The 23,857-nt window shown below is 37.2% G+C and overlaps 1 protein-coding gene and 5 non-coding genes across 6 annotated transcripts; 1 reads left to right on the top strand and 5 right to left on the bottom strand.

Moving 5' to 3' along the window:
- Positions 1 to 974: 974 nt before the first annotated feature.
- Positions 975 to 1,047, bottom strand: trnat-ugu (transfer RNA threonine (anticodon UGU)). Its single transcript has one exon. It is a non-coding gene; the product is annotated as a tRNA-Thr (tRNA).
- Positions 1,048 to 2,744: 1,697 nt separating this feature from the next.
- On the bottom strand, positions 2,745 to 2,817 carry trnat-ugu (transfer RNA threonine (anticodon UGU)). The gene has a single exon. It is a non-coding gene; the product is annotated as a tRNA-Thr (tRNA).
- Positions 2,818 to 3,871: 1,054 nt separating this feature from the next.
- Positions 3,872 to 3,944, bottom strand: trnat-ugu (transfer RNA threonine (anticodon UGU)). Its single transcript has one exon. It is a non-coding gene; the product is annotated as a tRNA-Thr (tRNA).
- A 2,391-nt stretch (positions 3,945 to 6,335) lies between these two features.
- On the top strand, positions 6,336 to 7,906 carry LOC107596621 (INO80 complex subunit C-like). The gene is made up of 5 exons (XM_016287383.1): positions 6,336 to 6,680; positions 6,764 to 6,874; positions 6,962 to 7,073; positions 7,298 to 7,365; positions 7,478 to 7,906. Exons 1-5 carry the CDS (start codon positions 6,444 to 6,446, stop codon positions 7,607 to 7,609), a joined length of 660 nt encoding a protein of 219 aa, XP_016142869.1. The 5' UTR covers positions 6,336 to 6,443; the 3' UTR covers positions 7,610 to 7,906.
- Positions 7,907 to 20,055: 12,149 nt separating this feature from the next.
- On the bottom strand, positions 20,056 to 20,128 carry trnat-ugu (transfer RNA threonine (anticodon UGU)). The gene has a single exon. It is a non-coding gene; the product is annotated as a tRNA-Thr (tRNA).
- Positions 20,129 to 22,970: 2,842 nt separating this feature from the next.
- trnat-ugu (transfer RNA threonine (anticodon UGU)) lies at positions 22,971 to 23,043 on the bottom strand. Its single transcript has one exon. It is a non-coding gene; the product is annotated as a tRNA-Thr (tRNA).
- Between the last annotated feature and the right edge of the window lie 814 nt (positions 23,044 to 23,857).

Raw genomic sequence — 23,857 nt, 5'->3', positions numbered from 1 at the left:
TCAACAAGAAGTTAAAGGTTAAAGGTCTTCCTCAATAGCACACTATGACAAAGTAATAGAATTTCCAGAAATTATGAGAAAGAAGGTGGCTTGAATACATCAGTCCGGAAAGCCTTACAAAGCTATTTCAACGGCTCTGGGACTCAAAAGAACCAGAGCCATTATCTCCAAAAAAAAAACTGCTTTATCATTACTTTGTAACTGCCAACTGCCAGTCATAGTAGTAAATGTCTGATTAACATCTGCTAAAACTTTATTTTTATGGTCCCTCAACATTAATTTTACTGACTATAAGTAACTTTGCAAGTACACATCAACTAAACCTAACCCTAACCCTAACCCTCCCTAACCTAACAGCCTACTAACTAATATTGAGAGTTAGTTTACATGTAGTTGCAAAGTTACATAGAGTTACTAGGATGTCTAAAGTGGACTGCCGAAATAAAGTGTAACAAAGCGGAGAACAGTAAAGATTGTTTCCAGAAGTGGTCGACAACAATTCCTTCAAGAGCACAGCTCTGACTCATCCAGGATGTCACAAAAGAGCCATAGACAACTACTTTAGTATTAAGTGAACATACTTTTATTCTTATGCTGTATATTTGACAAAATGTCACCTGTATTTGTATCTGTATGTGAACCAGAAACACTAGGCACATTGTAGCTTCTCATTCATAGATACTACTGCTGCCATCTACCAGCATTGCGAGTTATTACAGTGGCACACTGAGAACAAAAACAGCATTGTAGAGTTACGGGACAGTATGTAATAAATAGAAATAGGTTTCCCACCCTCTAGAGAAATAATAATTTCATTAATTAGTTAATAATTTATTTCTCTTGAAAGCCCCTGGTTGGAGCAGCTCACAATGTTGTAAATAAATTTTCTGGTTTTGTCATGTGGCATTTTGTCCTCATCAACCCAAATTCAGGGTCATTTTCAGAACCGGTCACTTTTCAAAAGGTTTCCAATCAGGCCCCAGCGAGAATTGAACTCACGACCCCTGGTTTACAAGACCAGTGCTCTAACCACTGAGCTATGGAGCCTCACTTGATGGCTGTCACTCATGTAAGTGACATAAAGATCTCACTTTGAGCTAGCACAACAAAGACACACCTATAGGTGTGGGCAGACAGCCAGAGATGTCTTAACAGATTCATCAATGGTTTGAGGAAAAAGTCAAAGCTTAGGGAGTGAATCTCTTGGGGAAGTGGCTTGAGTAGTTGGTGGGGCCTTTTAATAGTTGTAATACAGAATCCCTGCACATTTATGCATATTCTTACTTATAGGAAAACACGAATATCAATCAACACTCTTTTATGCTGTGTTAGTCTGACATGATCAGACTCAGTCCAAACAACAGTCTGGAGTATAAGTCATTATAATCAGTAATTATGTCCCCACTGGATGCAACAACGGCCTCGTTTGTAATGGGTTTTTGTCTTTTTGTCTTGTTGTGCCGGGAGACGGCATCACAGTATGTTGTTAAGGGGTGTAACATTTCCGTCACACACTTCAGCCAATCAGCCAATCACAACGCACTGGATAGCTGGCCAATCAGCGTACACCTCGTTTTTCAGACCGATGAGCTTTGTAAAAATTGACGCGTTTCAGAAAGGTGGGGCATAGAGGAGCAACAATAATGTACATTGTGGAAAATAATGTGTTTTTTTAACCTTAAACGGCATAAACACATTGCATTACACCAAATGCACAACATAATGTTCTTTTTAGCAACATCATATGACCCCTTTAAATAAACACTTAAAACTTTTTCAACAAGAAGTTAAAGGTTAAAGGTCTTCCTCAATAGCACACTATGACAAAGTAATAGAATTTCCAGAAATTATGAGAAAGAAGGTGACTTGAATACATCAGTCCGGAAAGGCATACAAAGCTATTTCAACGGCTCTGGGACTCAAAAGAACCAGAGCCATTATCTCCAAAAAAAAAACTGCTTTATCATTACTTTGTAACTGCCAACTGCCAGTCATAGTAGTAAATGTCTGATTAACATCTGCTAAAACTTTATTTTTATGGTCCCTCAACATTAATTTGACTGACTATAAGTAACTTTGCAAGTACACATCAACTAAACCTAACCCTAACCCTCCCTAACCTAACAGCCTACTAACTAATATTGAGAGTTAGTTTACATGTAGTTGCAAAGTTACATAGAGTTACTAGGATGTCTAAAGTGGACTGCCGAAATAAAGTGTAACAAAGCGGAGAACAGTAAAGATTGTTTCCAGAAGTGGTCGACAACAATTCCTTCAAGAGCACAGCTCTGACTCATCCAGGATGTCACAAAAGAGCCATAGACAACTACTTTAGTATTAAGTGAACATACTTTTATTCTTATGCTGTATATTTGACAAAATGTCACCTGTATTTGTATCTGTATGTGAACCAGAAACACTAGGCACATTGTAGCTTCTCATTCATAGATACTACTGCTGCCATCTACCAGCATTGCGAGTTATTACAGTGGCACACTGAGAACAAAAACAGCATTGTAGAGTTACGGGACAGTATGTAATAAATAGAAATAGGTTTCCCACCCTCTAGAGAAATAATAATTTCATTAATTAGTTAATAATTTATTTCTCTTGAAAGCCCCTGGTTGGAGCAGCTCACAATGTTGTAAATAAATTTTCTGGTTTTGTCATGTGGCATTTTGTCCTCATCAACCCAAATTCAGGGTCATTTTCAGAACCGGTCACTTTTCAAAAGGTTTCCAATCAGGCCCCAGCGAGAATTGAACTCACGACCCCTGGTTTACAAGACCAGTGCTCTAACCACTGAGCTATGGAGCCTCACTTGATGGCTGTCACTCATGTAAGTGAAATAAAGATCTCACTTTGAGCTAGCACAACAAAGACACACCTATAGGTGTGGGCAGACAGCCAGAGATGTCTTAACAGATTCATCAATGGTTTGAGGAAAAAGTCAAAGCTTAGGGAGTGAATCTCTTGGGGAAGTGGCTTGAGTAGTTGGTGGGGCCTTTTAATAGTTGTAATACAGAATCCCTGCACATTTATGCATATTCTTACTTATAGGAAAACACGAATATCAATCAACACTCTTTTATGCCGTGTTAGTCTGACATGATCAGACTCAGTCCAAACAACAGTCTGGCCACTTTCTTGTATCCCAACTGACTTAGTTTGTTTGAAAAGTGAGTTTTTATTTACATATACCCTGTTCTGAAAAGGAATCAGTAGCTGTGTAGATATATGTGGTGAAGAGCAAGAGCAAGACTTCCTGGTTCTAGAGATGCCTGCAAAGTTACATAGAGTTACTAGGATGTCTAAAGTGGACTGCCGAAATAAAGTGTAACAAAGCGGAGAACAGTAAAGATTGTTTCCAGAAGTGGTCGACAACAATTCCTTCAAGAGCACAGCTCTGACTCATCCAGGATGTCACAAAAGAGCCATAGACAACTACTTTAGTATTAAGTGAACATACTTTTATTCTTATGCTGTATATTTGACAAAATGTCACCTGTATTTGTATCTGTATGTGAACCAGAAACAATACTAGGCACATTGTAGCTTCTCATTCATAGATAATTTTTGTTTTGCTGGCATCTACCAGAATCACAAGGTATTACAGTGGCACATTGAGAACAAAAACAGCATTGTAGAGTTACGGGACAGTATGTAATAAATAGAAATAGGTTTCCCACCCTCTAGAGAAATAATAATTTCATTAATTAGTTAATAATTTATTTCTCTTGAAAGCCCCTGGTTGGAGCAGCTCACAATGTTGTAAATAAATTTTCTGGTTTTGTCATGTGGCATTTTGTCCTCATCAACCCAAATTCAGGGTCATTTTCAGAACCGGTCACTTTTCAAAAGGTTTCCAATCAGGCCCCAGCGAGAATTGAACTCACGACCCCTGGTTTACAAGACCAGTGCTCTAACCACTGAGCTATGGAGCCTCACCTGATGGCTGTCACTCATGTAAGTGACATAAAGATCTCACTTTGAGCTAGCACAACAAAGACACACCTATAGGTGTGGGCAGACAGCCAGAGATGTCTTAACAGATTCATCAATGGTTTGAGGAAAAAGTCAAAGCTTAGGGAGTGAATCTCTTGGGGAAGTGGCTTGAGTAGTTGGTGGGGCCTTTTAATAGTTGTAATACAGAATCCCTGCACATTTATGCATATTCTTACTTATAGGAAAACACGAATATCAATCAACACTCTTTTATGCTGTGTTAGTCTGACATGATCAGACTCAGTCCAAACAACAGTCTGGCCACTTTCTTGTATCCCAACTGACTTAGTTTGTTTGAAAAGTGAGTTTTTATTTACATATACCCTGTTCTGAAAAGAAATCAGTAGCTGTGTAGATATATGTGGTGAAGAGCAAGAGCAAGACTTCCTGGTTCTAGAGATGCCATTACAATTCACTCAGTATTACAGTCAGAATGAAAGACTTGAGAATGCAATAGAATCAGATTCATTTGTCTGTAATAAGTTCATTTAGGAGTTCAAGACTAAACGTCAGACACAAATACACTGGAATTGATTGCAGCTGCTTAAATCTTTCAAAGAAGATTCGGCACCATCGTTCCTTATTCTCACAAGCAGAATCTAAAACATGCCACATTTCGGTTAGTTTGCAAAATGGAAAAATAAGAAACTTTACTGAGAAAAAAATGGTTACAGATTGAACATTTCATTTTAAAGATTAATAAAACATGTAAAAACATAATTTTTGTGTGGATTCATCAAAACTATAAAACATTGGGAAGACTCTCTCTGTGAAGGTTGTTGTCAGTGTGTGTAGTGTTGTGTTAGTTACGCCCAGAGGAAATATCTTAGCCTATATGAGGAAGTCTTTGAATATTGGCTGAAAAAGGCAGAGAACTACTGCTGTAGAAAAGAGAAAGAAAGAGTTGATGTTGGGCCATTTGTGTTTGAATATGTTAGTTTTATAGAAATGCTTCATGATTCAAAGCATTTCAAACGTCACAGCAATTATCAGCCATTTTTACTGCACATCCTGCATCGCAGACCTAAACGCTGTGTGTTCGTGAATAATATTATTAACCTACCAGACAACTTGTTGATATGCTGGTAAAATGAACCTAATATGACTCTACGGGGTAATATTTACAAAAATCACGAAATGCTACGCCTTTGTATTAAAACAATGCCTTTGCTTTTAGAACAGCAGGATCACTTTTTGTTGTTACATTTTTAAGTAATCCAGGCAGAATAAAGAAGAATACACAGCCTGCTTTATGAATAGAAGTTTGAATGATAAAAGTACTGGAAGCACTGAATAAACTCAAGGACAGCATAATGTCCTACTGAGCATGTAGCTCTGCATGGGGTGATTTCTCTCTCACATTTTTCTCTTTATGTCTCCAACAATATTTCACTTCAAAACATTCAGAGGGGTCCATATGAAAGAGAACGAAGTGAACTCTGAAGTTGACATTTGAGATGGCAGAAAAGGTGAAATGACAAGTAATGGCATTCAAAGAAAGGACAAGAACAGAGAGAATGAAATGAGGAAAGGTAACACTCACCTCTTTGAAGCCTCATCTCTGTGGATATGATGTAAAATAGGCAAAATATGAAGAAAGTAATATTTTTAATATATCCATAACTCTATATACCTGATTGCTATAAAAATAAACTCAAGTTAGACATCCTTAACGAGAAGAAATATCAATGTTTTCATATTAAGTGGTTTGGTCTGTACATCAGTTAAAATCACAAATTTACAACTACACTGATAATGGTTAAAATTGAAATAACTGTTTTTGATGCTGTGTACAATTTCATTACATTTCTCAGTGAAAGACAGACGAGAAGGGAGACATGAAGGACAAATGCCACTGTGGTGGATGTTGTATCAAACTCTTCAGAGAGAAGAGAAATAATTACCTGACATCTGTTTTTAACAAAGTTAATTAGTCATTTATTTCCCCCAGTAACACATGCGATTGAAATATAAATGCCATTACCCTCTTGTATTCTATAATGAGTCTGTCATAGAGCATAAATCAAACTTAACTTCAGTGCTAACTGCTGTGAAAGGGAATAAGCAATGCATTTCAAATTAAACTGGAAATATATTACTGAAATAGGCTCAATCATTTTATGTAGGGCATCCATATCATTGTTTTCAGTTCAGATATCAACAAGTATTAGTCATATCTAACTGAAAAGTAAAACACATAAACAAGCTGAAAGATTATTCATTTTAGTGTAAATATATAAATGACAATGATCTTTCATGTTGTTTTATATTTGTTCTACACAACCAGCGGAACCATCGAGGGAAATTGAGTGCAGCAACAGAATACAAAAACCTGGCACTTTCTAATTGCTTCCGGGTTAACGGGATGTTGTGAAGAGCTGCAGGCTAACGTGTATACAACATTTCAGGTTATGATTGTTAAAAGTCAATGAAGACAAATGTCTGCCTCTTCTGAACCGGGAGTATCAAAAGCAAGGGATTTAAATCCAGCGACGCTCTCGGCGGGTAAAGCTCAGACAGCGGCGGCGTTAGTTGCTCAGGCCCGGAGCAAGAAACGAACCGCCAGTCCTGCGACCCACACAAGCCCGCAGCCAAATAACAACAGCAGCAGCAGCAGCAGCAGCAGCAGCAGCAAAAAGAAAACACAACCTGCGTCTTCAACGACTCAGGCTCCGGTAAAGAACTAACTCTAGCCCTATACATAACAGGTCTACTGTTTACGTTTTTTGCTTCATTATGTTTCCCATCGATGGTGCAGCATTTGTCACAGGTTGCTCCAGTGGAGTCGACTTTTGAAGGAAAACCAGTGGGAGTTGTTGATGTAGAGACTTCTGCCAAATGTCTTCCTTTTAAAGACCCCAACTTTGTAGTAAGATTTTTTTTTTAGATTAGAATAAAATCTAAAATGTTCTGTGTTCCAGTTCAATCCATTCATAAGTTCTTCCTCCTTCACTAGCACTCGGGTATTGGTGGAGCAGCAGCAGGGAAGAAAAATCGGACGTGGAAAAATCTCAAGCAGATTTTAGCAGCGGAGAAAACACTGCCCTGGAAAATCACTGATCCTAACTGTGAGTCTGACTTACAAAAGTAACAAACAAAAAAAAACACTTATAAATCAGACTAAAAGTCCTGTTCACACCAATGACGATAAAGATATAGTTAAAATAATAATACAATCTAATCTAATTGTCAAATCATGTCAGTAAACTAATGCATTTATACCTTTAAATGTTGTTCTGTGTTGATTTAATTTGACAACATTTAAAAGTCTTTTTTTGTTTTTGTCTGTCAGATTGCAGCTTAGATACGCCTCCTTCTATGAAACCTGTTAAAAAGTACTCGGACATATCAGGTCTGCCGGTGAGTCTGTTGGAGAATGTTGTCTGTTAATAATTTGGAAGCAGTCGCAATTGTATGCGAGTAGTAGTATTGTCTAACTATGCTTAATGATGTTTGTATCTTTGTTTCCCAGGCAAACTACACTGACCCTCAGACTAAACTGCACTTTGCATCAACAGAAGAGTTTTCCTACATCCGTCAGTTGCCCACAGATGTGGTGACAGGATACCTGGCTCTCCGTAAAGCCACCTGCATTGTGCCATGAGAGAGAATATAAATCTTTCCTAAATGCACTTTTAAATGCTGACTGACCAGTGGATGTAAAGGACTAAGATACATTTATCATATCACATTCTGTTCCTTGTGTTTGTTTATAGTTGCCACCTTTAATTTGATTAATTTAGCACAAAATAATTCAGATTTTTTTACATTTAGGTTTTCGGTGTGTTGTTTAAATGAACTACTTGAATTCTTATGATGTTTGTTTGGCAAAATGAAATCTGAGATCACCTATATGTGTAACTTTGTTGAACCACTAACAATACAAAGTACAGTGTTGTCACAGTTGGCTTAATATATTTTTATTTCCCACACATTCTAACCAAGAAAGCCTCAATTTTTTAAATTGAACAACATTAAGAGAGCATTGTAAACTAAACTCCTGTAAATTAGATGATGATAAGCAAAACTGACAAAAGGTATATGTATGTTGACCGTGGAGTTAGAGCTAAAGACAGACTTGTTATAAGGAAAACTTTGGTACTGGTGATGCTATTAACATACAACTTAAGAGTGCAGAAGACTTAGATTCATTTGAGCATAAGGTCATTCAGGAGTTCAAGGCCTTACTGATATTGTGTTTGAAAACAACTACAGTCGGGTGGCCATTTCAATCTTTAATATCAAGGCAGATTCAGTACCATGAGTAATTTTTCTTACAGCTGCAGTGAAACAAACAAAAAATATTTGCTACAAATTATAATTATAATATTTATATATTTTATACCACTTTTTGCCCCCTGAAATTGATTTCCGGGTGCAGTTTTATCACCACCTTAGTAATTGTGTCTGTGTTGTCTTTAGTGTCAAATACTTGAATTTAATCAATTTAACGTCAATCAATCAAAATACTTAAACTATTGCCAATAACAATTGACCCTCCCCAGGAGTTTGACCGCCAGGCGATCTGACCCATCATAATGGCGAATATGCCATTTTGTCTGACAACAAACTCAAGACAGGTGGACTTGAACTTGAAAAATGGTGTGTACATTATTCCGTGGTTGAAACAATATACCTTCTCATGCTCTTTCCTGTTTATTTTGTGATATAACTAGTAAAGAGGAAGAGATGATCGGTTCACGTGCAGAGACAATTATATCACACCATTGAGATGTGGCATATAAACAGTTTTATCAAAAGCTCTCTACTATGTATTCATACAACTCTTCATTGCCTTATGGAACAAACATTTGCAACATTTAACCATCCAGAAGCACATGTTTGCTTGCTGTGTGCTGCTATAGAACAAACGATTTGGCACATATTTCAAAAACCACTACTGTTATTCACTCCTGTATGACTAAATGACAAGAGAATGATATGAAAACGAGCAATAACAATTCTTTGCTGTATTGTTCATCCCAAAGGGAGTGTTATCCTGTAAACCAGGGTTCCTCAAATCTTGCCCTGGAGGGCCAATGTGCTGCAGAGTTTAGCTCCAACCCTGATCAAACTCCCCTACCTGTGATTTTCTAATGATCCTGAAGACATTGATTAGCTTGCTCAGGTGTGTTTGAGCTAAACTCTGCAGGAAAGTGGATCTCATGGGCCAGATTTGAGGATCCCTGCTGTAAACTTTATAGTAATCCTGCAAAATCTCTCACTGTTTTTCTGTGGTTACAACCACTTTAGCCGGTAATATTTGCAGAGTGGAGGCTACATTATGACAATGAAAGAATGGAAAGACTCTCTGTGAAGGTGGTTGTTATTGTGCATAGATGTTTGTTAGTTACGGGGATCACAGAATGACAGTTTTCCTCTGTCCCAGTCCAGCTCCAATCTCACCCTCTGAAGCTTCTCTTTAACTGGAAAAAGACTGTTGGGTTTCTCTGGGGATTGTGAGAAATATTCATCATCTTTGTACCAAACACACCAGACATTGGTGTTAAAGAAAACTCTACCCTTCCTTTTATTTGATTCTGTGGTTACTCCAATAATCCACCATGAATTGTCTCCAACCTCCACATCCCAGAAGTGTGTTCCTGAGTTAAAGCCCTTTGAAACCAGAACACAGGCATATTCCGAACATACAGGCATATAAAATAAATTAATTATCCATGCTAAAATACACAGAGAAAGACAGTGGGGTAAAACAAGGGTAAACATTGGCAGTGTTTTACAGTATTTGTTGGGATATTTGGGTTTCAATCGATACAACAATCTTGCAAAGTTTCTTCTTGACAGGTAAGCTAAACTTAAAGTTAAAAGTTTTCCTAATATGTTCGACCATGTATTAAAAGAAGTCGACTTTTTTTTGCCTTCTTTTTAATAGATTTACAGACCTGTAATAGCTGTTTTTGTGACGTTTGAGTTGGGGAAAGTGTTATGTGCGAAAGGAGCGTTTACAATGGTTGTTAGAAAATTACTTTATTTTTGTACTAGGTTACCGCAGGTGACACTAATAGCTCAGAAACTGCCTACCCTACCTTTAAATGGCTTAATTATCAGACAATGATTCATTTCATCACCTCACCAATCACCATATAGGGTGATCAATTCCTGAGAAACCCAATTGCAGGATGGAACTGAAAAAACTTAACATGCAAAAAGTGACAGTGTTTATGGGTCAAGTTAGACTTGTTAAGAGCAAGACAGTGGTAGTAGAGATGGTCAATACAAGAAATGAATATAGCATTAACCTACAACACTCATTTTGACAGCGAATTCAGAAGAATTCAGATTCATTTAACTGTAATAGGTTCACTCAGGATCAGTCAGATCAGACTCGAACAACCAATTTTGCTGCTGGTAATATTCTTAGACTATCAAAGAATGGAAAGACTTTCTCTGTGAAGATGGTTGTCAGTGTGCGCAAATGTTTGTTACTTAAGGCATCACAAAATGATAGTTTTCCTCTGTCCCAGTCCAGCTCCAGTCTCACCCTCTGGAGCTTCTCTTTAACTGAAAAGGGGGTTGTTGGGGATCTCTGGAGACTGTGAGATATATTCATCATGTTTGTACCAAACACACCAGACATTGGTGTTAAAGAAATCTGCTCCCTTCCTCTTATTTGATTCTGTGGTTACACCAATAATCCACCATGAATTGTCTCCAACCTCCACATCCCAGAAGTGTTTTCCTGAGTTAAATCCCTCTGAACCAAGAGCGCAGGAATATTGATCAAATCTCTCTGGATTATCAGGAACCAGTTGCTGTGTCTTGCTACGTCTCAGACTGGTCAGATCATCAGACAGAATCAGACGTGGAGGTGCAGTGTTTGGGTCTAGAGTCACAGGAGCTGAGGAGAGATACAAACGTGCTTTTATTCAGACGACTTAAATAGCATTAGTGAACATTATTACTAATAAATACCTGTCCTATTGCTGAAACTTTTTTTGCTGACAGTCTACTAGGATTTTGGTGAGTGCTGTTTTTGGCAGATCATCTTTTTAATTTATTTTAACATTAATTTACAGTGGTCAGGAAGGGGCCTGCCCATAAAAAATGTTCCTGTGACCCTGAGAATTTAAGTAAGGACCTTGCATAAGTTAACATTATGTCTGTAACATCTTAGCTCTTTAAAAGACTCACTGTTTTGAACAAGTTCCTGCATCTTCTTCCAGACTCTGAAGGTCAGGTTTCTCAGGTAATTTGCCACATTAACCAAAGCTCCTGAAAGCATCTGTGGATCCTGCTGTGAACTCTGGGCTCTGGATAAAACAATAGCATCCACTAGTCAGAACTGCAATGAGCATAGTGAGTTCACAATCAAAGACACAAATGACACAGCATCTCACCTGCCTTTCCATTGTGGCTTTAAAATTCTGCAAAATATGAACAAAACAATTATCTCCTCTAACTATCAATATTTCCATTAATTGTGCAATTAATTGTGTTAAAGGAGCTTCTCAATACAGGGCGAGAGTTTGACTATGCTGGACAATGAGCAAGTTATTTTGAGCACAAGAACAAACATTCAGTTCTTACTTCTAGAATTGAGACGTCACTGGCCTTCATCTTCTCCTCTGTGTCTTTTATTGTGTCTGATAGAGCTGAGATCTATCTGTTCATCTCCTCAAGCTTCTCCATCATCTGACTCTTCTGCTCTTCCTCTTTCCTCAGTGCAGTGATTGAAGCGTCTTCATCATCTCGCAGAAACTGACGAAGCTTCTTAAACTCCTCTTTAATCTGCCGCTCTGTGTGCTCAGACTGGATCTGAATATAAAAACAGAGAAGTTTACCTCTGAATTTTTATACTGTATAGATTAAATATGTTTTGTCCATATAAATTGTGTTAAAAAACGGAGAATTTTACACTTAGTTACCTTGATTTGCAGAACTGTTTTATTATACTCTCTTTTCACTTTTTTTCTGTGTGTTTAAGCCTCTCTTGAAAGGACGTCAGTGCTGTTTTGAGCTGCTCCTTGAATTTAACAGTGAAACTGAAAATCTGTTTGATCAGTTTCAGTATATGCATATACAGTGCAAACTAGCTACTTATGGATGGATACATTTTATTTTTATTACAAAGACGCATTGAAAGAAAAATTAAACTAACTTCTTACACTTTCTTCCACGAATTATGATGTCATTACTTGGAGTAAAGAAGAGAACGTGTCCTAACTTGTAAGATGGAACAACTTCATTAATGTTTTTCTGAATCTCTGCACACAACACATACAGGCTGTTCATCATCCAAGCAGAAGAGTTTGAGTTAGAATCAGAAGGTCTGTTGTTTGTTCTAGAGCCTCAGTCCAGTAGAAATACAAAATCCTTTTTGTATGTTCTTCTGTCTACATCACTGAATCCTTTTTGCTTTTGTTGAGATAAGTCACCCTATGGCACCAAAGAGAGAAATCCTTCCTGATACTTTTTGAAAGAGGGTGGAGTTCATAGTGATTGTCTGGTTCTTTGAACCTTCTTTTGTTGATTTGAATCAAGTTTTTCCTGTAAGGGAGTGAGTATGTGAATCAAGCAATGGTTAAACAACTGCACAAGTTGAATTATACTGATCAATTCAATCATGTTTCTTTTCTGATGTGCTGCCATACAGTTTGAGGTATTCATAAGTTCTTACTTCTTATAGATTTTTATGGCCGTAAGCTTGATTTGTCACTCCACTATAAAGTGACCCCATTTCCACTTATAGACTTTTTCCACTCATTAGATTTTTATTGGATTGTTTAAATTGAGCAACTTTTATTCTTGTGCACAACAATAGCTCATGACTCCTAGATACATTTTATTTAGCTGCCATCTACCAACTGTAAGAAACTATAGTCTGCCTCGACACAGATTCCACTCCACAATATATGTTTGATCATGCTCATTTCCCAAAATGGCTTAATTATTATAGAGAAGAAGAAAGTCGACAGTTAGGTTTCAGATAATCCCATCCTGAGCAAATGTCACCAGTTGTAGAATGGGAGCGGGTGTGGGACATTGAGAACCATCTCAGACAAAGGGGTGTCAGAACTGAATTAACATACACAGCTGTTATGACAGGAGCAACTTAATTTACATGAATGGTAGTAAACTGGAACTGTATAAAAGGTTTGAGTTTAGGATGTTCGGGGTACATTCCGACTCCGGTGAACCCAAGGTATGTGCTTTGTCACTGCTATGCTGCAATAAACATCTTCATCGAGATCTTCGACGTCCTCATCACTTCTATTTTAACCAGTGGAAGAGCTAGACTTTTCTATGTGGGGTGGCCAAGGCTACTTCAGGGGGTCCACAGACCATGAAAGAAAATTGAAGGCATCAAAGGAGTATGAATGGATCTATGACTGAACCAGATGTTCTCTACTGTGGCAGGTTGTGTTGTCCAACAGGGTTACTTCACATTACTCATTAGGTAAAAATTCCTATACTGTACCTTATGACAATGTGACTGCAATGTATATGTGTGTATAGCTTTCTAGTAGAGATAGCTTTCTTCTCTTTCTTCTTTCACTATAGCTTTCTATTTTTTTATATTCTATCTACTTGTTTTTCTTTGTGTGTGTGTGTGTGTGTGTGTGTGTGTATGTGTGTGTGTATAATATATATATATATATATACATACACCTTGTTGTTAGGCTAACCGAGACTTGTCATTTGCACTTATATATTGTTGCTCTTTTGTTAGTTTTGACTGCTTTTATTGTCCTCATTTTTAAGTCGCTTTGGATAAAATCGTCTGCTAAATGACTAAATGTAAATGTATGTAAATGTAAATGTGTGTATTACTAGCACAGATGTAAACATAATATATGTTAGGCTAAATTTGAATCTCTCTTATCTCTATTACCTATTTGATTAACTTTAAATTTGATTTGATAAACTATTTGTTAATAGAGCAACATGTGTAACATTAACATTCACAGCTTCTCCCCTTTCGTAAAACATAAACCCAATGGATGCAACTCATTCTCAAATTCAAGGTGTCAGTCCAAAACAGTGAATCAAATCACCATACAGGTAAAAGTTCACTTCAAGAATGAACAAAGTGGCTTGTCTGCGGTATCAACCCATTCTGTAGTAAAATCAGCAGAAAAAAGTAAGAGTGATCTATAATATTATAATATCTTCGCTGTATAAGTTTATCCAATCCACAGAAAGACAAACAGTCTTTACACACACTTTACACAGTGTTTGACCACGTGGAATTTATTTGTTATAGCCCAGGGTAATTTTCAGAACAGGTCATGCTTCAAAACTTTTCTTGGGCTCTGGAACACCCTTCAGAACTGTAGTGAGTTTGAGTTCACAACTAAAGACACATTTGACACAATGGCTCACCTTTTTATTGTGGCATTACATCTCTGGAAAATATACATTTACATTTACATTTAGCTATTTAGCAGATGTTTTTATCCAAAGCGACTTACAAATGAGACTTACAAATGAGTTGGTCCCCCTTTTGCAGCAATAACAATCTTCTGTGAAGGCTTTCCATAGAATTTTGGAAAGCTTCCGTGGGAATTTTGCACATTCATCCAGTAGAGCATTTGTGAAATCAGGTACCTAAGTTGAACAAGAAGGCCTGGCCAGTTCATCTTAAAGGTCTTCATTGGGGTTGAGTGCAGGTACATTTAGCTATTTAGCAGATGTTTTTATCCAAAGCGACTTACAAATGAGAAACAAAACAAAACAATTCAGTATCTCCTCAAACATTATTTGCATAAATGAATTGTGTTAAAGGAGCTTCTAATTATAGGGTATGAGTTTGACTGTGCTGAATAATAAATCACTGCTCTGTGAGCTCTGCATTTCCATATAACAGATTAATTGTTGTGATCAACAACATAATAAATTCTATGTTGAAAATATCGAGAATTTGACTCCTGATCCTCACCTTGATGTGATGAACTTATTACACTCTCCTTTCTTTCTTTCTTTCTTTTTTTAAGCTTAAGATCTTCTGTGCTGAATTGAGCTGCTTTTTGAATTTAACAAAGCAAAAATCTGTGTGATATCATGAAATACAGTGACTCATTGAGAAAATAAACCAACAAACCTGGAAAAGTATCCTTAACTGAGACTCTCCTTAACTTTTAAAATTAGACAGTAAAACTACTTCAATACAACATTGTACAGTAAAAGGTGTTGATCTTAAAGTGATCCAAATACTATAACCAGTTAACATGTAAATTAGATGATAAATAGCAATAAGTCTTGACTCTCTCTGTGAAGGTTGTTGTCAGTGTGTGTAGTGTTGTGTTAGTTACGGGATCACAGAATGACAGTTTTCCTCTGTCCCAGTCCAGCTCCAATCTCACCCTCTGAAGCTTTTCTTTAACTGGAAAGGTGCTGTTGGGTTTCTCTGGGTTTTGTGGGAAATATTTACCATCTTCATACCACATGCACCAGACATTGGTGTAAAAGAAAGCTGTTCCCTTCCTTTGGATTGACTCTGTGGTTACAGCAATAATCCAGTATGAATTGACTCCAACCTCCACATCCCAAAAGTGTGTTCCTGAGTTAAAGCCCTCTGAACCCAGAACACAGGCATATGGGTAAAACCTCTCTGGGTTATTAGGAACCAGTTGTTGTGTCTTGCTATGTCTCAGACTGGTCAGATCATCAGACAGAATCAGACGTGTATTTGCAATGTTTGACTCACTGTTTTGAACAAGTTCCTGCATCTTCTTCCAGACTCTGAAGGTCAGGTTTCTCAGATGATCTGCCACATTAATCAAAGCTACTGAAAGTATCTGTGGATCCTGCTGTGAACTCTGGGCTCTGGATAAAACAATAGCATCCACTAGTCAGAACTGCAATGAGCATAGTGAGTTCACAATCAAAGACACAAATGACACAGCATCTCACCTGCCTTTCCATTGTGGCTTTAAAATTCTGCAAAATATGAACAAAACAATTATCTCCTCTAACTATCAATATTTCCATTAATTGTGCAATTAATTGTGTTAAAGGAGCTTCTCAATACAGGGCGAGAGTTTGACTATGCTGGACAATGAGCAAGTTATTTTGAGCACAAGAACAAACATTCAGTTCTTACTTCTAGAATTGAGACGTCACTGGCCTTCATCTTCTCCTCTGTGTCTTTTATTGTGTCTGATAGAGCTGAGATCTATCTGTTCATCTCCTCAAGCTTCTCCATCATCTGACTCTTCTGCTCTTCCTCTTTCCTCAGTGCAGTGATTGAAGCGTCTTCATCATCTCGCAGAAACTGACGAAGCTTCTTAAACTCCTCTTTAATCTGCCGCTCTGTGTGCTCAGACTGGATCTGAATATAAAAACAGAGAAGTTTACCTCTGAATTTTTATACTGTATAGATTAAATATGTTTTGTCCATATAAATTGTGTTAAAAAACGGAGAATTTTACACTTAGTTACCTTGATTTGCAGAACTGTTTTATTATACTCTCTTTTCACTTTTTTTCTGTGTGTTTAAGCCTCTCTTGAAAGGACGTCAGTGCTGTTTTGAGCTGCTCCTTGAATTTAACAGTGAAACTGAAAATCTGTTTGATCAGTTTCAGTATATGCATATACAGTGCAAACTAGCTACTTATGGATGGATACATTTTATTTTTATTACAAAGACGCATTGAAAGAAAAATTAAACTAACTTCTTACACTTTCTTCCACAAATTATGATGTCATTACTTGGAGTAAAGAAGAGAACGTGTCCTAACTTGTAAGATGGAACAACTTCATTAATGTTTTTCTGAATCTCTGCACACAACACATACAGGCTGTTCATCATCCAAGCAGAAGAGTTTGAGTTAGAATCAGAAGGTCTGTTGTTTGTTCTAGAGCCTCAGTCCAGTAGAAATACAAAATCCTTTTTGTATGTTCTTCTGTCTACATCACTGAATCCTTTTTGCTTTTGTTGAGATAAGTCACCCTATGGCACCAAAGAGAGAAATCCTTCCTGATACTTTTTGAAAGAGGGTGGAGTTCATAGTGATTGTCTGGTTCTTTGAACCTTCTTTTGTTGATTTGAATCAAGTTTTTCCTGTAAGGGAGTGAGTATGTGAATCAAGCAATGGTTAAACAACTGCACAAGTTGAATTATACTGATCAATTCAATCATGTTTCTTTTCTGATGTGCTGCCATACAGTTTGAGGTATTCATAAGTTCTTACTTCTTATAGATTTTTATGGCCGTAAGCTTGATTTGTCACTCCACTATAAAGTGACCCCATTTCCACTTATAGACTTTTTCCACTCATTAGATTTTTATTGGATTGTTTAAATTGAGCAACTTTTATTCTTGTGCACAACAATAGCTCATGACTCCTAGATACATTTTATTTAGCTGCCATCTACCAACTGTAAGAAACTATAGTCTGCCTCGACACAGATTCCACTCCACAATATATGTTTGATCATGCTCATTTCCCAAAATGGCTTAATTATTATAGAGAAGAAGAAAGTCGACAGTTAGGTTTCAGATAATCCCATCCTGAGCAAATGTCACCAGTTGTAGAATGGGAGCGGGTGTGGGACATTGAGAACCATCTCAGACAAAGGGGTGTCAGAACTGAATTAACATACACAGCTGTTATGACAGGAGCAACTTAATTTACATGAATGGTAGTAAACTGGAACTGTATAAAAGGTTTGAGTTTAGGATGTTCGGGGTACATTCCGACTCCGGTGAACCCAAGGTATGTGCTTTGTCACTGCTATGCTGCAATAAACATCTTCATCGAGATCTTCGACGTCCTCATCACTTCTATTTTAACCAGTGGAAGAGCTAGACTTTTCTATGTGGGGTGGCCAAGGCTACTTCAGGGGGTCCACAGACCATGAAAGAAAATTGAAGGCATCAAAGGAGTATGAATGGATCTATGACTGAACCAGATGTTCTCTACTGTGGCAGGTTGTGTTGTCCAACAGGGTTACTTCACATTACTCATTAGGTAAAAATTCCTATACTGTACCTTATGACAATGTGACTGCAATGTATATGTGTGTATAGCTTTCTAGTAGAGATAGCTTTCTTCTCTTTCTTCTTTCACTATAGCTTTCTATTTTTTTATATTCTATCTACTTGTTTTTCTTTGTGTGTGTGTGTGTGTGTGTGTGTGTGTATGTGTGTGTGTATAATATATATATATATATATACATACACCTTGTTGTTAGGCTAACCGAGACTTGTCATTTGCACTTATATATTGTTGCTCTTTTGTTAGTTTTGACTGCTTTTATTGTTCTCATTTTTAAGTCGCTTTGGATAAAATCGTCTGCTAAATGACTAAATGTAAATGTATGTAAATGTAAATGTGTGTATTACTAGCACAGATGTAAACATAATATATGTTAGGCTAAATTTGAATCTCTCTTATCTCTATTACCTATTTGATTAACTTTAAATTTGATTTGATAAACTATTTGTTAATAGAGCAACATGTGTAACATTAACATTCACAGCTTCTCCCCTTTCGTAAAACATAAACCCAATGGATGCAACTCATTCTCAAATTCAAGGTGTCAGTCCAAAACAGTGAATCAAATCACCATACAGGTAAAAGTTCACTTCAAGAATGAACAAAGTGGCTTGTCTGCGGTATCAACCCATTCTGTAGTAAAATCAGCAGAAAAAAGTAAGAGTGATCTATAATATTATAATATCTTCGCTGTATAAGTTTATCCAATCCACAGAAAGACAAACAGTCTTTACACACACTTTACACAGTGTTTGACCACGTGGAATTTATTTGTTATAGCCCAGGGTAATTTTCAGAACAGGTCATCCTTCAAAACTTTTCTTGGGCTCTGGAACACCCTTCAGAACTGTAGTGAGTTTGAGTTCACAACTAAAGACACATTTGACACAATGGCTCACCTTTTTATTGTGGCATTACATCTCTGGAAAATATACATTTACATTTACATTTAGCTATTTAGCAGATGTTTTTATCCAAAGCGACTTACAAATGAGACTTACAAATGAGTTGGTCCCCCTTTTGCAGCAATAACAATCTTCTGTGAAGGCTTTCCATAGAATTTTGGAAAGCTTCCGTGGGAATTTTGCACATTCATCCAGTAGAGCATTTGTGAAATCAGGTACCTAAGTTGAACAAGAAGGCCTGGCCAGTTCATCTTAAAGGTCTTCATTGGGGTTGAGTGCAGGTACATTTAGCTATTTAGCAGATGTTTTTATCCAAAGCGACTTACAAATGAGAAACAAAACAAAACAATTCAGTATCTCCTCAAACATTATTTGCATAAATGAATTGTGTTAAAGGAGCTTCTAATTATAGGGTATGAGTTTGACTGTGCTGAATAATAAACCACTGCTCTGTGAGCTCTGCATTTCCATATAACAGATTAATTGTTGTGATCAACAACATAATAAATTCTATGTTGAAAATATCGAGAATTTGACTCCTGATCCTCACCTTGATGTGATGAACTTATTACACTCTCCTTTCTTTCTTTCTTTCTTTCTTTAAGCTTAAGATCTTCTGTGCTGAATTGAGCTGCTTTTTGAATTTAACAAAGCAAAAATCTGTGTGATATCATGAAATACAGTGACTCATTGAGAAAATAAACCAACAAACCTGGAAAAGTATCCTTAACTGAGACTCTCCTTAACTTTTAAAATTAGACAGTAAAACTACTTCAATACAACATTGTACAGTAAAAGGTGTTGATCTTAAAGTGATCCAAATACTATAACCAGTTAACATGTAAATTAGATGATAAATAGAAATAAGTCTTATACCCTCTAGAGAAGGTAATTATTTATTTATTTATTTTTATTTATGTCTCTTGAAAGCCCTCATTGGAGCAGCTCACAACATTGCCAGAAACAAAGTCTTGATCTTGGTCTGCCAGCTATTTGGTCTCCTCAAGGATGTTTTTTTTTCATGCCAACAGGAACCTGTGAATAAGAACAGGACCTGGTATACAGAACTGAGAGTCCCAGTTTTCCCTTCTGTGAAGGGTTATGTTCATCCAAATGGCCATAGTAGGTCATACAGTATTTAGTGTTAACCCAAATTCAGGTCACATTTCAAAAGGTTACCAACCAGGCCCCAGCGAGGATTGAACTCGCGACCCCTGGTTTACAAGACCAGTGCTCTAACCACTGAGCTATGGAGCCTCACCTGATGGGTGTCACTCGTAAGTGACATAAAGAGCTAACATTGAGTTAGTGTTACAAAGACACACCTATAGGACTTGGCAGACAGCCTAAGATACACTATATGGACAGAAGTATTGGGACTCCTGACCATTGTGTAGTAGAGTTGGTCCCCCTTTTGCAGCAATAACAATCTTCTGTGAAGGCTTTCCATAGGATTTTGGAAAGCTTCCGTGGGAATTTTGCCCATTCATCCAGTAGAGCATTTGTGAAGTCAGGCACCTAAGTTGAACAAGAAGGCCTGGCCAGTTCATCTTAAAGGTCTTCATTGGGGTTGAGTGCAGGTCTCTGTATGGGCCAATCAGGTTCTTTCACACCAAACTCAACTAACCATGTTTCTATGAGCCTTGCTTTTTGCATTGGGGCACAGTCATGTAGGAATAGAAAAAGGCCTTCCCCAAACTGTTCCCACAAAGTTAGAAGCATTGCATTATCCAAAATGTCTTGGTATGCTGAAGCATTACGTTTTCCTTCATTAGAAAGTAATGGACCAACCCATAAAAAACAATCCCATACCATTATCCCTCCTCCACCAAACTTTACAATTGGCACAATGCAGTCAGGCAGGTAATATTCTCCTGGAATCTGCCAAACTCAGACTCGCCCATCAGACTGCCAAACAGAGAAGCATGATTCGTCAATCCACAGAACATGCTTCCAGAGTCCAGAGGCGGTATGCTTCAAACCACTCCATCCGAGGCTTGGCATTGTACTTGGTGTTGTGAGGCTTGCATCCAGCTGCTTGGCCCTGGAAACACTTGAATTCACTGAGCTCTACAGAATGACCCATTTTTCACAAATGTTTGTAAAAGCAGACAAGTCTAGGTGCTTGCTTTTATACACCTTTGGCAATGGGTCTGATATAAAAATCAGAATTCAGTAATTAAGAAGTGTGTCTTAGTATTGTCTGTATAGTGCATCTTAACAGTTGCTTCAATGGTTTGAGAAAAACTCAAAAGCTCAGTGTGAAATTGACTCCTCTTTTCAGTGAATGACTCACATGCGTGGTTCATTCCTTGAGGATCTTCTCCTGCAGACGGGACACTCCTGAGTATTCTTGGTTTTCCAGAAGTGTTGAAGACATTCTTTACAGACATTGTGACCACATGACAGAATAACAGGAAAAACTGAAGATTTCACAGCACACGGGACAAGTAAGATCTTCCACAGATAGTAAATCAATTCTTACACTTTCTAGTGATGATCTGAACTTTACTTTGAATTTCTGAAGTGAGACTTTAAGTAAACAGCCATTATAATCAGAAGAAGCGTTTTCGTCACGTAAATGACTTTTTTATTTTGAATTTAGTATTAATGTTATTATTTTTTGTGTGGTAGATAATGGCACAACAGAGAAAAACAAGAATCACTTCAGGAAGAGGGTGGAGTTTCTGATGGTGTAGACTGGATTTACAGTGCTGTGAAAAGTATTTGCCTGATATCAGAAATAAAAACAAAATCTCACACAAACCAAAGACAACCTGAGTAAACACAAAATATAGTTCTTAAATGATAATGTTACTTATCAAGGCAAAAAAGTTATCCAATATCAAATAATCCTTTGTGAAAATGTATTTGCCCCCATAGTTCTATGAAACAGCATTTATAATGGGATCAGCTAAACTAATGGGACCAAGCCTGATTCCTGCCAGCCCTACTCAGTTAAATCAACACTTAAAACTTTTTCAACAAGAAGTTGGTTAAAGGTCTTCCTCAATAGCACACTATGCCAAAGTGAAAGAATTTCCAGAAATTATGAGAAAGAAGGTGACTTGAATACATCAGTCCGGAAAGGCATACAAAGCTATTTCAACGGCTCTGGGACTCAAAAGAACCAGAGCCATTATCTCCAAAAAAAAAACTGTCACTGCTTTATCATTACTTTGTAACTGTCAACTGCCAGTCATAGTAGTAAATGTCTGATTAACATCTGCTAAAACTTTATTTTTATGGTCCCTCAACATTCATTTTACTGAATATAAGTAACTTTGCAAGTACATATCAACTAAACCTAACCCTAACCTAACAGTCTGCTAACACTATATTGAGCGTTAGTTTACATGTAGTTGCAAAGTTACATAGAGTTACTAGGATGTCTAAAGTGGACTGCCGAAATAAAGTGTAACAAAGCGGAGAACAGTAAAGATTGTTTCCAGAAGTGGTCGACAACAATTCCTTCAAGAGCACAGCTCTGACTCATCCAGGATGTCACAAAAGAGCCATAGACAACTACTTTAGTATTAAGTGAACATACTTTTATTCTTATGCTGTATATTTGACAAAATGTCACCTGTATTTGTATCTGTATGTGAACCAGAAACAATACTAGGCACATTGTAGCTTCTCATTCATAGATAATTTTTGTTTTGCTGGCATCTACCAGAATCACAAGGTATTACAGTGGCACATTGAGAACAAAAACAGCATTGTAGAGTTACAGGACAGTATGTAATAAATAGAAATAGGTTTCACACCCTCTAGAGAAATAATAATTTCATTAATTAGTTAATAATTTATTTCTCTTGAAAGCCCCTGGTTGGAGCAGCTCACAATGTTGTCAATAAATTTTCTGGTTTTATTGTATTGATGTTGATCTGTCTGATATGTGGTATCTTCATGGATGACTGTATTTCTCATGCCAACAAGAGCCTTTATGGAAGAACAGGACCATGTCCCAGTTTTCCCTCTTCTATGAAGGTTCATGTTCATCCAAATGACCACAGTACGTCGTGGTATTTTGTCCTCATCAACCCAAATTCAGGGTCATTTTCAGAACCAGTCACTTTTCAAAAGGTTTCCAATCAGGCCCCAGCGAGAATTGAACTCACGACCCCTGGTTTACAAGACCAGTGCTCTAACCACTGAGCTATGGAGCCTCACCTGATGGCTGTCACTCATGTAAGTGACATAAAGATCTCACTTTGAGCTAGCACAACAAAGACACACCTATAGGTGTGGGCAGACAGCCTGAGATGTCTTAACAGATTCATCAATGGTTTGAGGAAAAAGTCAAAGCTTAGGGAGTGAATCTCTTGGGGAAGTGGCTTGAGTAGTTGGTGGGGCCTTTTAATAGTTGTAATACAGAATCCCTGCACATTTATGCATATTCTTACTTATAGGAAAACACGAATATCAATCAACACTCTTTTATGCCGTGTTAGTCTGACATGATCAGACTCAGTCCAAACAACAGTCTGGCCACTTTCTTGTATCCCAACTGACTTAGTTTGTTTGAAAAGTGAGTTTTTATTTACATATACCCTGTTCTGAAAAGGAATTAGTAGCTGTGTAGATATATGTGGTGAAGAGCAAGAGCAAGACTTCCTGGTTCTAGAGATGCCATTACAATTCACTCAGTATTACAGTCAGAATGAAAGACTTGCGAATGCAACAGAATCAGATTCATTTGACTGTAATAAGTTCATTTAGGAGTTCAAGACTAAACGTCAGACACAAATACACTGGAATTGATTGCAGCTGCTTAAATCTTTCAAAGAAGATTCGGCACCATTGTTCCTTATTCTTACAAGCAGAATCTAAAACATGCCACATTTCGGTTAGTTTGCAAAATGGAAAAATAAGAAACTTTACTGAGAAAATAATTGTTACAGATTGAACGTTTCATTTTAAAGATTAATAAAACGTGTAAAAACAATTTTTGTGTGGATTCATCAAAACTATAAAACATTG

Source organism: Sinocyclocheilus grahami, unplaced genomic scaffold (assembly GCF_001515645.1).
Source record: "Sinocyclocheilus grahami isolate Dianchi unplaced genomic scaffold, SAMN03320097.WGS_v1.1 scaffold11.1, whole genome shotgun sequence".
Classification (NCBI taxonomy): domain Eukaryota; kingdom Metazoa; phylum Chordata; class Actinopteri; order Cypriniformes; family Cyprinidae; genus Sinocyclocheilus; species Sinocyclocheilus grahami.
The sequence above is the reverse complement of the archived record's forward strand: the minus strand, read 5'-3'. Positions and strand labels throughout refer to the sequence as shown.

Excerpts from the sequence above, each read along its gene's own strand:
- LOC107596621 (XM_016287383.1), top strand. The coding sequence starts at position 6,444 with ATGTCTGCCTCTTCTGAACCGGGAGTATCAAAAGCAAGGGATTTAAAT. Across the intron at positions 6,875-6,961 it reads TTAAAGACCCCAACTTTGTA|CACTCGGGTATTGGTGGAGC; the intron begins GTAAGATTTTTT and ends CTCCTTCACTAG. Across the intron at positions 7,074-7,297 it reads GAAAATCACTGATCCTAACT|ATTGCAGCTTAGATACGCCT; the intron begins GTGAGTCTGACT and ends TTTGTCTGTCAG.